Below are 14,967 nucleotides of genomic sequence, written 5' to 3'. Positions count from 1 at the left end.
AGTCTAAGGCGCCAAACAAGTCTATCTCCAACTCTATACCGAGTTGATCTCCTATATCATCATCATACTCTAGCATCGTACGTTCACCTAAAAGTACTTGATCATCTTCTTCAATAAAGTGTGGTGATTCTTGATGATCGTTGTCTTCTTCCTCAATATCATGATCTCCATCTTCCTCATGTGCGATGTCATTATGCGCATCTTCCTCTTGGCTCATATTGTGATCTTCATCTTCTGCGCTAGATTCATCGGGATCAATTGGATCGGGCATTGGTAGTGGCATCTCCATATCCACATCTCTATCTTCAAAAATTTGCTTACTTTGTGGTGCAACTTGGATCACGTACCACCATCTTGGATCAGAACGATCCAGATGAAAAACCACCTATATTGAAGATGGGTGCCAAATGTCGTCAATTATATATATGAAATTATGCTCAAATAGGATTGAGACATTTAAAATGAAGATAGGATGCATTTCATGGGGTCATTCACGATCCAAAGTCCAATGGTGACTAATAGCACAATTATATTTAACGTGGTGTTTCAGTTGACTTTCCCTTCAAAAATACTTTTGCATTTTTATTTGAGTACAAGATGTAAAGTGATTTGATTTGTGGAAACCCATATAACACATGCAAGTAAGCCTATCTAAAATGTCTGATAGTCAAACATTTGCCTGCTTTTACATGATTGTTTACATGTCTTTGCTGCCTAAAGGATTTTTTCACATGTTGGTATCTCTTGTGCATGTGTAGGTGATATTTTAGCATGTTGGTATCATTATATGCTATTATGTAAGAATGTGGCATGGAAATCCCCTCTAATAAGGAAATCTACTTTTTGCTCTTTGTGTTGAAAACTTATAGCTAAGCTCAAAGAAAAGTCACAAGTCCATAGAATTTGTTATTTACTTACTTAGATTTGAATGGGAATGATAAAGGTTTCAATATATACTCTCTCTATATTTGTCGAATTAACAATATTGTAAGCCTCTAGATGGAAATAATTCTCATGATTTGGTTTTTCTCCATTTATGAAGGCATCTTTTCATATATATATAATCAACATATGTAGCCCGGCGTCAATATTGAGCCCACTTTGCTTAGGGTGTATCCCAAGTATAATTTATACTTTGCCTAGTTCAAACCCTCCATAAACAAAAGTTAACTCTCTTTTTTTTGGGAGAAGAAAAGGACTACTATATTAGACAATAAAACAAAAAGAATGTATAAGATAGTGTCAATAAGAGACATGAGCATAATCTAACATCTTTGCAACGAATAAGAACGACTCCAAGCTCTTCAAAAACTATCAAAACTTCACCTCTAATAACTTTAAAGAGATCCCTCTCGAAAGGTATGCCTCTAAAAACATTGTTAGACCAGATAACCGTTAATATTGTAATGCTTCTTATGACTTCAAAGGCATACCGACACATATTAAGATCCGTAGGATAACCAAGAAGCGCCTGTTTCCACGTGACATGGATAACTATGTTAGCTTTTTGCAGCCAAATAAGCAAAGTTCACCAAATGCCACACAGCAAATGATAGTCGATCTCCTTCACACTAGCGCAAAGCAAACACAATGGATTGATATCCAACCATCTTGCAAACCTGTCACGGACCGGAAGATTGCTCTTCACATGAAGTTGATCTTCTTACTCATAGTAGGACTCCAAATTCGCCTCCCAAATGTCCATCCTGTTAGACACTGCAGCTTGACTCCATCGTTCTCTTATCTTTTATCTGCCTGACAACATTTATCCCTATGTTATCTCCCCAATCAACCCTGCTGTATCCTTTTTTCTAGCACTTGTCGGCCATTCCGACTTGATAGACCCAACAACATCAAAGAACTTTCATACAAAGCCACATTCCGTCGCACTAGAAGAGATTGTAAGCCTATCAACTACCCACTCCTTGAGTGCTTCGCATTCGAATTGCACATAGGGCCAGTAGAGAGATGCGCTTCGCAACCCCGTGTATGCTAGAAGCATACTCACGTTCAATTGAGCCATCATGATTAACCAATCGTTGTCCGACAGGCACATACAAAGGCCCGCCTCAAGATTATCCTCTCTATTCTTGTATTTTAACCAGTGATGGGCAGCGGACTCCATCACGAGAATCTGCACGAGCTCAGCAACTGCTGTGATGGACTTGCTAGTCTGTGAATCCGGAACCTCGGTATCTATCGTGTACACCACTAGCAGCCGCAATAGACTTTGCAATGCTCGCGATCCTTTCTTAGTCTCTTTCATTTTTGCCCTTCTCAAGTTTTCAACGGAGACTCGGGCACATCTCATTAGCCCAATAGCAATGGCTCTCCTCTTGAAGTGCTCTTCACGAGGCAACTGCAGATTCTTGTCTGCAACACGTGGGCAGACGAAAAAAGGGCATGGCTCTTGGATTTCGCCCTTTTGTGCGACAATGTCCTCCAGTTTGACCACCACCTCGTCTACCCTCAAAGTTGTGATGCATTGGTGTCGCGTCTTGCATACCCTCAACGTTGCCAGGGCTCTCTCGGCATTCAGCAACTCCACAGCTACGGAGCTGAATCCAGGAGCCATGTGCCATGAGACGATCATTCTGATAAAAAACCTCCTCAATGTGGACAACACCAAGCGGACGTACTCCCCTAATCCAATATACCTTGTCAGCAATGCTAGCTTATAGAGCACCAGCTCGATTGAGCATCTGAGTCCAGCTGAAATGCAAACGTAAATGGCCAACTCTAAACCCTCTAACCGACCCAACAGATACCAAACGAAAACAAATTGCCGAGGTCCTAGAACCGAGACCTGGTATTTGAACGGAAAGCCAGAGGTCACAAGCACATCCAGAAACTGTCTAGTTTCAAGCAACCAGGAGTCCTGTTCAGTCCACCAAACGAGTGCCTTCTCACTGTCTGGATCTGATATTATATGGACGAGCCTTCCCATCCCAATCACCAATGCCGGCAAGGCAAGAAACGACATATACAGAAAACCTACAAAAAATAAGGACCCAACAGCCACTTTCCAGAATATAACCATGTCTTTGGCCATTGCAACCTCAAGGAAAGCGAATAGCTTTAAAACGGCTATGGAAAATACTAGCAAGCCTGAGCCATCTACCCAACAGTAGCGGCATTGGTTGTCTCCTGCAGGACTCGGTACTTTGTCCAGTAAGATTGAGGAGACGAACATACCGGAGGGCCCGAGTCTCCTCTGGAAGTCAGCCAATCGAGCATGAGTGACAGTAGGAAAGTCGGATGGCCAATTGAGAGAAGCAGCGGAGAGAAGAATTCTTGATGCTTCTTCATCGAACTCTTCAGCAATCTTTTTGATCTGTTTGCTGACTGTGCGAGGCGAATCAACGGAAGCAATCCAGGGCTGGAATATCTCATACGTGCTGCTCAATGATATGATCACACAGCAGAGTAGGAGCTGATACCGAGGAATTCTATCATACTGAAGAAAAATTGCAAACAGCTTTGTGTATATGCTTGCTCTTAGCAGTATTCTCAGGAATACACAATACCAACGGTTTTGCATATCCGGTGAAGCAATCCAATTGCCTTTGAACCTGAGAAACAATGGAATCGTGTGGCTTTCATATCTACTAGACTGTATCTTCAAATCAAGAAATCTTGTCGGAGATGTATGAATGCAAATCTAAAGTTCAAATCGAAAGTTCAATTTCTGACAATCGAAGATCAGCAAAAGCTCAAGACATCATATTGTACGCGTACCTTTGACGAGCTGCACCAACAAGGCAGAAGAGAACGAGATATTGATGTTGAGTCTGCAGACTCTGCGTGGCCCAAAAAGCTATACCGTCCAGCTCGAACTTAGGAGTGGAGAAAAGCCATGCTTCCAGGTGCTGCTGGAGCGATGGAAGCCATTTTCGTTTTTGAAGGATAGGCAAAAGAGTTATGTTAGCGGCATATATGATTAAGTAGTAATCACCATACAAGCCACCGTAATACCTCCAGAGATTCGTCAATATTGCTAGTCCATTGGTACCACTTGGGATGGGGCTGCTGAGGACTGTGAAATTCATCATGGAATTGGTGGAATTGAAGAATGAGAAGGCCAACTTGGGATGCGGCTGCTTGAAATTCATCATAGAATTGGTGGAATTGAAGAATGTGAATGAGAACTGGCTAGGCAATTCTTGCTGGCAAGTTCCGTGCCGTGCACGGCTGTTACATGGAAATTTCAAACTAGGTCAGCTTTCAAAAACCAAATGAGAGCCTTCTTTCTGAAAGGGAGGTTGTGTTTCTCTTCCTACTGAGTAGAGATATCTAAGGTTTCTCTTCAACCTAGGTAGGCACACTATATCGTCTTGGTGTAAACTCTTGTCGTTTTGATCGACTCGGCCACCTACAAAGCATCCAAGTCCTCTTGAAAGTCCTTAATCTTTGATTCCTGGTCAACATCGCACGAAATCCACATGGAGTAGTCTGTATGATATAGGTCCCCCCAATTGGAAAGAAGTAGGGAATGTGTTAATTAGTGGAAAGGTATACTAGAAGATTGAGGAAAGGTATGTAGATTTATAAAATAAGTTCTTGTAGACTATTTCAAATAAATTGTTGAATTAGCATGAATTCAATACAAAATTTCAAACAAGAGTGCACCTGTACACTGAGAATTGTCATGTGCCACAAAAACAAGAAGTATCATCAAATTGATGGACATCTCAGGTCAACATTTGCTTAGCTGTAGCCAATCCCGAAACTATTTTTGGGGTCATGATGCGATGCGCTTTTGGGTGAATATGAATTTTGTGCGGACCTGCGCTCTTGTCGAAAAAATTTTCGATGTCACGAAGGGGCACTAAAGTAATAATGAGACGCAATCTATTTGTTCTGAAGACCGCATAGCTTGACATACCGCATCTCTGCACCGCTTTGGGCAACGCAGTCTCTGGCCTAAGCCGCTTGACCACTTATCATCGTGCAACCTTTTGCCGCAGCTTTGCCACCTGTCACTAGGCAGCACACCCATGCAGATCATTAAAATTCAAGGTTGGCTTGGAGAAACCACCTTTCTCTAGGCATCCCATTTTCACATAGATCCACTTGATACCATTCTCATAATACTTCAAGGCAACAAAAAAATTTTGATCATTTTGTTGAACCCATTTTTAATGCATCGATGCATACAATTCCAAACCGGCATACCCTCTTCTTGCTTGCAATATCCCAAGTTCATGGTAGTCCAAACCACATCATTATCAGACAACTCATTAAAGACATTGCATTGCTTCCATGCAAATATTGTATTGCATATCCCAAGTTCATGGTAGTCCAAACCACATCACTATTAGACAACTTATTAAAGACATTGCATTGCTTCCATGCAAATATTTCACAATGACGCAATCAATGTGGTACCCTTTCTATACTATCAAAGTCATGTTGTGCATCCTCTATCATCATGCATTTTGAGTATGCATCCACCAACATTGCACATACAAAGGCATTTTACACAAATCTAGTCTTCCCTAGCTCTCAACTCTGGGAACCCTCATTTAATATCTTTTGTTAGGTTTGAGAGCATTGATTACTTTATATTTCATGTGATGAGTTCTCTCTCACTTCATGCACACAAACCACTAAAGAGATGTGAAAATAATATGTGAATAAGGCATAATGAGCTTAAATGGGTAGCATGATTAGGTGGTACCAAAAGCAATGTCTTTGACACTACTTTTTATTTTGTTTTGGATACTTTTAGGTCAATTTAAAAAATAGTAATAGTTTTTTTAAAGATTCTTGTTCATAAAAATGCCTTAAGGAATATTATTTAAAATGTGAAGCCACAATAGGAACCCTCAATTAATCATCCTTTTTCCACTTGAAAGTAGAAAAATGGTACCACCCACCTAATCGTGCTTTAACCCAAATAGCACATGGCACATGAATTAATTCAAATGAACAAATTTCTCAACATATGTATTCCTTCAAAATTGACTACAAACAAAGACTCAATTCATTTGGCTATCCCTATGGTGCCTTTTGCTAGTACAATAGACAAGATGACTTGACTAAGGACCCTACAAAGAGTAGCTTTGAGACACAAAGCTTGGCAACAAAGATAGAGAACCATGAAGGCTTGGACAAAACCATGGAGAAAGTGTAATATATTGTGCCATGTAAACTTGTACAGAGCCTCCGAGTCAACAAAAATTCAAGATTGCCAAGTAGAAACCATCGCAATCACTAGCTACATCGAAGCTAGTTAAAGACACATATTGCCAGATCTCAACCATTCCATTGCTCCATGAGGTAATGAATATACCAATCACATGTGTCCTAAATTAACCAATCTTTGGCTAAGATACCCACAAGTAATTACCACGAGGCCTCTGCAACAATCCCCCCCTAAAAGCTGAAATGGGGGGAAAACAAGATCAAAGACTAATACTCATCAGCAACTAACCTTTGATTTGTGTAGCATCACCATAAGAGCTACATGGCTTACAAACATCGAGAAAATGTGCCTTAAGGACAATGTAATCCATGACAAGCATTCATTAAATACATTAGAGCCTCAAATACTGTGTAAGCAAGATGTGCAATGTCTTTAAGGCCCCCCTAAAATTGAATGGGCAAAAAAACCACCTACTGAATTGCCACACTGTAGAACAACTAGATTACTAAAAGAATGTTCACAACCTACAAAATCATAAGAGCTAAAAGAATTAACTCATTACAAGCGTTTCAAAAATTTCAGTCATCATCTAAGACAACAACAAATTCGTCATGTTCTTTAGATGTAGACTCGAGGGGGTCACTCATCATATGTAACCCTATCACGTGAGTTCAACATAAGGATATTTTTTATTCCTAAAATTTACAGAAATAAATATACATAAGGGACTATTTAAAAGAGTTTTGGAAAAATATTACACATTTGTATAGAAAAGGGGTCCATTTCATTAATGAAAAATTTACAGATAAGGGATTCTAAAAATAGGCCTTGAACGCACGTGATATAGAGGGTTTATACATAGTGAACCCCCCGAGGATGTAGATGCCTCATAAACCTTTTCTTGTGACTCTCCTATGGGTCTCATTCCTTTGATTCCCCCAACAATTCTCTTCTACATGTCTTGGCTTTTCATAGTAGTTACAACTTTTCTTTTTCTTTGCAGTCTTTATATCTTCTATTATATATGTTGGTTCACCAACTAGTTGTAAAGCGTGTTTATGCATTTCTTCACTCAAGAGAAGAGCTACACAATCTAGGAAGTTAGCATTGTCATCAAGTTGGAGTATCCTCTTGGTCTCATTATATTTGGATGATAGAGCTTTCAAAAAAATGTCCTACTTGTCGTGAGCTTCTACTCCCACCCCAAATTATGCAACTCTCTGAGAAGAGCTTGCATTCTATTGAAGAAGGTACCCAAATTCTCATCCTCACTCATTTTCAAATAAAAAAGATCTTGCTTTAATATTTCTTTTGAATGCTTTATGTGAATAGGCCCTTTAAAATCCTCCAATTTTTCACAGTTGATTTCTTCACATCGACATCGTTTCTTCACATCAAATAGGGTCTCTAAAATCCTCCAATTTTTCACAACTAATTTCTTCACATCGACATGGTGGAAATCATCCCCCCTAAGAGCTCTACCAATCTATCCAATCTCTTTATCCATAGATCAATTGCAATTGTCTTTTCCTCTCCTTCAGTCCCGAAGGTGTTCCCTTTAACTTTTGTACTCGTTCTGTTGACTTCTCTCATTCCTTCTCCACAGCATGTTGAACTTGGCCAACCTTTCCAAATCTTATTTGCTTTTAGCAAGCTTCTGGATTGATTCTTCCCATTCATGTCGCTCCAAGTCCAGTGCATGTGCTTTGTCATTGAGCTCTTTGTTTTGCAATTGCAGATCCTGCATACTATTATGCATTGCCACAATAGTAATATTTCCCAAATGTGTAATTTCTTCTGCTTGGGCTCTCTGGACCTCGCTTGCTTGCATAGCCAATGTCTTAGAATGGTTCAATCAATTATAATAACTGAGCAATCCAGCATGTCCCTTGCCAACAAACCAAACAACATCATGCACTGTATGAAAAGGAGGACTCTTTTGGGTGGCAGGGCCTAAAGGATACAAGTTTCCATCCACCCAAAGGTCAAGATGCTTCTTCCCTTGCAATCAAAGACTATGGAGCACACTTTGAGGAGTTCCACTATATCCCAAAGAACGTGTGCTTGCATATTTTGCCTCTAGTTGTAGGTTCACATGGTACTTGTCGAGTGGTGCCATGAGTAGTTAAAGCGAGGTATCAGTGATGTAGGCTAAAAGGTAGGGGAGAGCTGGCAAAGATGGAGCAATGAGAGGGAGAGAGTAGCAAGGAAGAGGGAGGAGGAGAAGCGGATGAGGGCAAGAGGAAGAGGAGGAGAAGAGTAGGGCGACAGGTGTAGAAGGGAGGGAAGGAGCTACTGTAGAAGGGAGGAGGAGGGGAGAGATGCTACAAGAGAGAGGAGGAGGGGAGAGATTATGTAGGAGGGAGGAGCAGAGGAGAGGGATCCTGGGCAGCTGGAGGAGGAGGGGAGAGGAAGGAGGGAGGAAGAGCCAGAAGGAGGAGGAGGAGCTAGAAGGAGGAGGGGAGAGGGAGGAGGGAGGAGGAGGAGCAAGATGGAGGAGGGGAGAGGAGGAGGGAGGGGGAGGGAGGGAGAGGGAGGGAGGGAGGGCAAGAGAGAGAGAGGGAGGGAGGGAGATTCAAAATTTGAAATTCAAATTTCAAAAAGTGGCCCCCTCCCCTCATTGATGGGGGAAAGGTGGGCTCAAATGTGGGCTTAACCCACCTAGGTTGGGCTGGTTAGGCCTCTTTGGGACCCTCCAAGCCCCTTGCATTAGCCCACTAAGCATTCCCTAATCCATTCCTTATGAGGCCCTTTTGAGACCCCAATTCTCCCCTAATTCTTTGAAGATGCAGTAGACAAGCCAGAATGACAAACGCACCTATGTAGATCATTAAAATTGAAGGTTGGTTTGGAGAGACTATCGCGCTGGTTCTTGGCATGATAATTAAACACAATGTATCACTTTGAACACTGCCGTAGCATAGTCTTTGGCTTGATCACCTGTCATCATGTAGCCTTTTGCTACATCTTTGCCCGCAGTCCATGCAAATCATAGGTTGGCTTGGAGAGACCACAGTGTTAGTTTTTGGCATAATAATGAGACACAATCTTTCATTCTGATCATCGTCTCATCATAGTCTTGTTAGAGCTATATATATAGCTTGCCCTAACTCAGCTTAGTCCTCAACTATATATATGCCTATGATCTATGAATAGAATCACTTTCTTGGGAGCAATGCTTGTGTCTACCATCTCTCTCCTCTTTCTCTTCCTCTCAACATGGTTTCAGAGCCTCGCTACGCTCTCGCATGCTGTGAGAAGAAAGAAACATGATTTTTGTAAATTTGACAACCCTATCATTCACAAAGCATTCTTTCCAATCGTCTCGGCTACTTGATCGCTAGGTTTTGAATTGATATGCAAAAGTTATCAAAGATGCATCGCAAATCAACATCGTGATCATGATTGATGAAAACAGCCTGTGACGTCGTATTCAAAGCATATGCGCCAGTTATTTTGACTGGCTGGATCACTATATTTCAATTTCAAGTAAGAAAGTTATGGTTGCTTCTTTTTTATGTGCGCTATCAATAAATTGGTAGAAGAGTGTTTGGACAGGAAGATGAACACCCATAACCAAAGAGAACTTGATCTAGGACATGAGGATGGAAAAGGTTCATACTTTTATACAATCAATAATATTTGAAGCAAAAGCAAAAGCAAAAGCAATGAGAAATTAGACTTAATGATAAGAAGCTTCCTGATATGGCGTTGCCCTCCTGCTTTGAGTCTCCACCAGTTGATCACACCATCTTGCACTTAGTATTTGTGTTCCCTTGGATTTAACACACTGACATATCATGAGCCTTTCACATTTCCACATGGAGCAATAAGAGGATTAGTTACATAAAGCAATTTCTTTAGCTACATGACTCTACAAAAATTTAGATGAAGAGGAGCTCAATGCCTACCGGTCATATCCATAAAAACCAAGAGCATAGGATCATTGTTGTAAGCATAGTCAATCTTTAGGGATGAAAATCTTATCTAATCAATGTCAAGTAGAGTGTCAATCTTTTCATTAAGAGTAAGGCGATCCAATCTACATCTTTTGTAGTGATAATTATATACATTCAATAGACCATAAAGTTGATTGGGAAAATCACTTGGACAAAAGGTTATCTACTAAATGAAAGAAATTTTTACTTTCTATTAGGTTATCAATGAAAACAAGAGTTTAGTGCTTAGCACTTATGGTTTCATGCTGCTTTTGCAAAAGTGAAAGTCAATGATGCTTCACATCTATTAAGCTAGTTTTTATTTAGCGCATCCTTTACTGACCAACTTCTTATTTCATGCATCGCTTGCTGAATCTTTGTGTAAATGCTTTGCAACTTAGTATTCATAGAACCTCCTTCAACCAAAGATCTCTATCAATATCCATACTCAGATATCTCATAAAACTTGATTGCTTTTTAGCAGGACGATGATGGTTAATTCCAAGATCACCAACTACTATGGCATACATCTATGTGTTGGAGCTTTTCTTTGTGTGTTGGTATAGATATAAACCAATTTGTACATGATTGGGAACCATAATATCATTGTAGTTCAGTACAATGCTTTATCTTTGATATTCCACTTAAAAGGTTATGTTATTTGTATTCCAATACATTAATATGCTTCATGTTTTATTCTCTCATGATGGGAAAATTTAAGATCACCTTGAAAACCAATCTTGGACTCTCATGCATGGTGGAGGATAAACGTTCAAGATCACTTTTGACATTGATCTTGATCTCTGGCAAGCATGGTGTAGGATAAAAATTCAAGAACAGTTTTGAAACCGATCTTAGCTTAGGTAACAAAGGGCAAAGGCTTTCATAGATATAATATAAAAAATATCTCTATATGAACAAAATTTTAAATAATTAAAATATCCTAATATGTTTTAGTAAATAAGATGTTCATAGAATACTAAAATATATTTTAAATATACTTCATATTTATATTTTTACATATATAAATACTTGTTATTAATTAAAATATAACGAAAGAATTAAATTTTATTTCTAGTACTAAATCTTAATTCTTTTACTAAAATATATTCAAAATATATCTCCACATCAAAATATATTTTAATAATGAAAATAGATTAAATAGATATTAATAAATTGAGACATTTAAAGAATACTAAAAAGTATTTTAGGCCTTCTTCTCCTCTTGCAAGGTGATCCTCATATTGGGGTGTCGCAAGGTCTACATAGTTGGGTGCTGTGAGGTTGCCCTCACGGTCGAGCTACTCATGGTAGAGAAACTCAAGTTCTCTACCATGATCTCCCTCATGCTACAATGAACAAAATGCTCCATCTTGCAATGGAGGTAGGACTTTTGATCCCTCTGATTCTGCTTCTCTCTTTTTGCAAAAATTTTCCCGACATCATGAAGGCGCACTGGCGTAATAATGAGATGCAATCTATTAGGTCAAAACACCGCATAGCTCGACACACGACATCTCTGCACTGCTTCATGCAATGCAGTCTCTGGCCTATGCCACCTGATCACTTATCATCGTGCAGACTTTTGTTGCAGCTTTGCCATGTGTCACTGGGCACACACCCATGTAGATCATTAAAATTGAAGGTTGGCTTGGAGAGACCACTGCGCTAGTTCTTGGCATAGTACTTAGATGCAATCTATCATTTTGAACACCACTGCAACACAGTCTTTGGTCTGACCACCTATCATCATGTAGCCTTTTGTCCCATCTTTGCATGCAGCCCATGGATGCATATCATAGGTTGGCTTGGAGAGACCACCACATTGGTTTTTGGTGTAATAATGAGATGTAATCTATCATTATGAGCATCACCTCAGCACAGTCTTTGGCCTGATGACCTGTCATTGCCCAGAATTCAAGGTTGTCTTGGAGAGACCACTGTGCTGGTATTTGGAGTTATAGCTCCGTTACCTAATTTTATGTATTACAGGAAGAGTTCTATGACAACCAGTGCACTAGCATATAGAAGGAGATCTATGAAAGCCACTGCGCTGGTTCTATGAGTTATATATTTGTGTACCAAGGAAAATGTATTCCATTGTGCAACCAAGCAAAATGTAAGCATGTCATCTAAGGTGATGACATTCAAATGTGTGGGGAATCGACTGTGGGAATGAAGGGTCTCCACTAGTGCTAGCATTTCTACTCCAGGTGAGTGCAATGTAATCACCTTATATGAGAAGGCAGATAACATTGAGATCACATAGCATCGAGGGGGGTGGTAGCAGGCATGTTGAAGATGAGTGGGTGAGCAGTAGATGAGTAGGGGAGCAGATGAGTGACGATAGTTGGAGGAGGGAGCATGGAGCAAAGGAGAGTAGGGGGGTGGAAAAGAGCTAGAGGAGCGGTGTGGAGTAAAGTAGTAGAGTGTGTGGAGCAAAGTAGCAGAGCATGGGCAGATCAGAGGAACGTAGTAAAATGCCAAATGCCATGGATCTTATATATATTATAAAGTTCGAGCCAACGTGGTGGCTAGAGCCCGGGGTTCCATCCCTATTAGTTGCAGGCCACCGTGGTGGAATCTTAGGCACCACCCCAGAAGGGCTGGTAATCATGAAGAAGACACAATGTGGTGCCACCTGGGTGGCTAGTAACTAACTGCCAGTCCGGTGGAGTCTTAGCCACGACAAACATGGCTAATAAGATCCACCACCATCGGGAAGTAATTCCCACAAAGGTAAATCATGAATCGAGGGGGGGTGGTAGTAGGCATGCTAAAGATGAGTGGGTGAGCAGTAGATGAGCAGGGGAGCAGATGAGTGACAAGAGTTGGAGGAGGGAGCATGGAGCAAAGTAGAGTGGGGGGGCGGAAAAGAGCTAGAGGAGTGGTGTGGAGTAAAGTAGTAGAGTGTAAGGAGCAAAGTAGCAGAGCATGGGCAGATCAGAGGAATGTAGTAAAATGCCAAATGCCATGGATCTTATATATATTATAAAGTTTGAGCCAGCATGGTGGCTAGAGCCCGGGGTCCCATCCATATTAGTTGTAGGCCACTGTGGTGGAATCTTAGGCACCACCCCAGAAGGGCTAGTACTCATGAAGAAGACGCCATGTGGTGCCACCTCGGTGGCTAGTAATTAACTACCAATCCGGTGGAGTCTTAGCCACGACAGATGTGGCTAATGAGAGCCACCACCACCGGGAAGTAATTCCCACAAAGGTAAATCATGAATCTCTAATCACTCATTACCCTGCACTCTAGTTCTCTACTGAGCGTGCGAGTCCAGTGACTAGCAATTTTTACCACACTCATGGTGATCATGCATGCTTAATCATGGTGGTGGGTGAGCGGTGGCATGGTGGAATCATAGCCATGACAGACGTGGCTGATGACAGCCACCACCATCGGGTAGTAATTTCCACAAAAGTAAATCATGAAGCCTAATCACCTCTAATCCCTCATTACCATGAACTCTAGTACTCTCTTGAGCATGCAAGCCTGGTGACTGGTAATTTACTACACTCGTAGTAATCATGCATCCAAGCCCAATGTTGGTAACTGGAAGTTGAGTAATTGCACGCCACTGTGGTGGCTAGTAATTAACTGCCAACCCGGTGGATCTTAACTGCCAACCACAGACGTGGCTCGGAATCTTAGATGCCACTAGCTCTAATCATTCATTACCATGCAAGTCAGTACTACTGCCTTGAATTATTCAAAATTCAGGCCAACCATGTGGTGGCTCTCACCTTGACAGTACTCGGGCTACAACCACCGCAGTGGCTCTCACCTTGACATTGTAGTCGGGCTACAAACCACTATTCCATTCCCTTAACCATTTCTTCTTCTATCCCTCTCGACCATTTTGTTCTCCCTTGCAATCTCAAACCTCCACTATTCCATTTCCTTCACTACTTCATCTTCTATCCCTCTCGACCATTTCTTTCTCCCTTGCAATTGGACTGCAAACTCAAGCCTCCACTATTCCATTTCCTTCACTATTTCATCTTCTATCCCTCTCGACCATTTCTATGTCCCTTGCACTCTTCTTGCAACTTCTATCCCCTCTCATAATGGACCCTGCACAGTCTGGGAGCTCCTCACACAATCTTTCCTCCCCCTCTGCAGCACAATGCGAGAGCCCCTCCTCCCCTGATCTTGAAATCATGACATATGGGAGATCTTCTCTCACTATTCAAAAGCCCAATTTGGATGCTTGAGTTTCCTCCTGATGCTCTCCAACACGAGAGCAAACTGCTATGCTGGAGAAATGCCCACCCCAACCTGGAATCCAAGATACCTGACAGAGACATCCCTCTGAGTCCAAGTAAATCCAATATCAGCACCCCAATCTGGAGTGTCCTCATCACTAATCCAAAAACCATTGGATTTGTTCCAGTTAATGTGAGCCCCTGCTGCAATGCAAAATAAATCCAAGGCTATCCTGAAATAGGTAAGTGTCTATGGAGTGGCATCCAAAAAAATAGCTGTGTCATCTGCCAGCTCACTGTCCAGCAAGTCCTTTTCCTGTCTCAACGAAAGTCTCAGTCCGAAAATATCAGCTTGAGCTCTAATATAGAGGCTCATAGGTTCAACCAAAAATAAGAATAGAAAGGGGGCTAGAGGGCATCCCTATCGGACTGATCTAGATATGTGAAACCTGTCTCCCCTAATTCCACCAATGAGCACCTGGCGATGGGTTGACCTGTAAAGAGCAGAAACCACTCTAACCCACAAATCTAAAAATCTAAAGTGAAGAAGCGTTTCCTCTAGAAAACCCCAATCTACCTTGTCATATGCTTTTTCAAAATCCAAGAGTAGAATTGCCATTCTATGGCCTCATGCATAGCCCACTTAGAAGCCTCCCAAAATGAGAATAT

At 41.2% G+C, this 14,967-nt stretch overlaps 1 protein-coding gene across 2 annotated transcripts; it reads right to left on the bottom strand.

Annotated features, from left to right (window-relative positions):
- Positions 1 to 1,329: 1,329 nt before the first annotated feature.
- Positions 1,330 to 4,138, bottom strand: LOC147882007 (uncharacterized). Of its 2 annotated transcripts, XM_087401914.1 has the most exons (3): positions 3,739 to 4,138; positions 3,196 to 3,572; positions 1,330 to 2,994 (listed from the first exon to the last, which is right to left on the bottom strand). In XM_087401914.1, exons 1-3 carry the CDS (start codon positions 4,113 to 4,115, stop codon positions 1,865 to 1,867), a joined length of 1,884 nt encoding a protein of 627 aa, XP_087258040.1. In that variant the 5' UTR covers positions 4,116 to 4,138; the 3' UTR covers positions 1,330 to 1,864. The 2 variants fall into 2 exon arrangements, with proteins under 2 accessions (XP_087258040.1, XP_087258039.1); XM_087401913.1 differs by having other exon boundaries at positions 1,330 to 3,572.
- Between the last annotated feature and the right edge of the window lie 10,829 nt (positions 4,139 to 14,967).

The sequence above is a fragment of the Dipteris shenzhenensis genome, chromosome 30 (assembly GCF_047967505.1).
Source record: "Dipteris shenzhenensis isolate YYH24624 ecotype China chromosome 30, Dip_SZ_1.0, whole genome shotgun sequence".
In the NCBI taxonomy this organism is placed as follows: Eukaryota; Viridiplantae; Streptophyta; class Polypodiopsida; order Gleicheniales; family Dipteridaceae; genus Dipteris; species Dipteris shenzhenensis.
The sequence above is the reverse complement of the archived record's forward strand: the minus strand, read 5'-3'. Positions and strand labels throughout refer to the sequence as shown.

What these genes read in the sequence shown, in the direction of transcription:
- LOC147882007 (XM_087401913.1), bottom strand. Translation starts at nt 4,115, where the DNA reads ATGATGAATTTCAAGCAGCCGCATCCCAAGTTGGCCTTCTCATTCTTC. An exon ending in GTTGGTGCAGCTCGTCAAAG is followed by an intron (nt 3,573 to 3,738) that starts GTACGCGTACAA and finishes ATTGTTTCTCAG; the next exon opens with GTTCAAAGGCAATTGGATTG.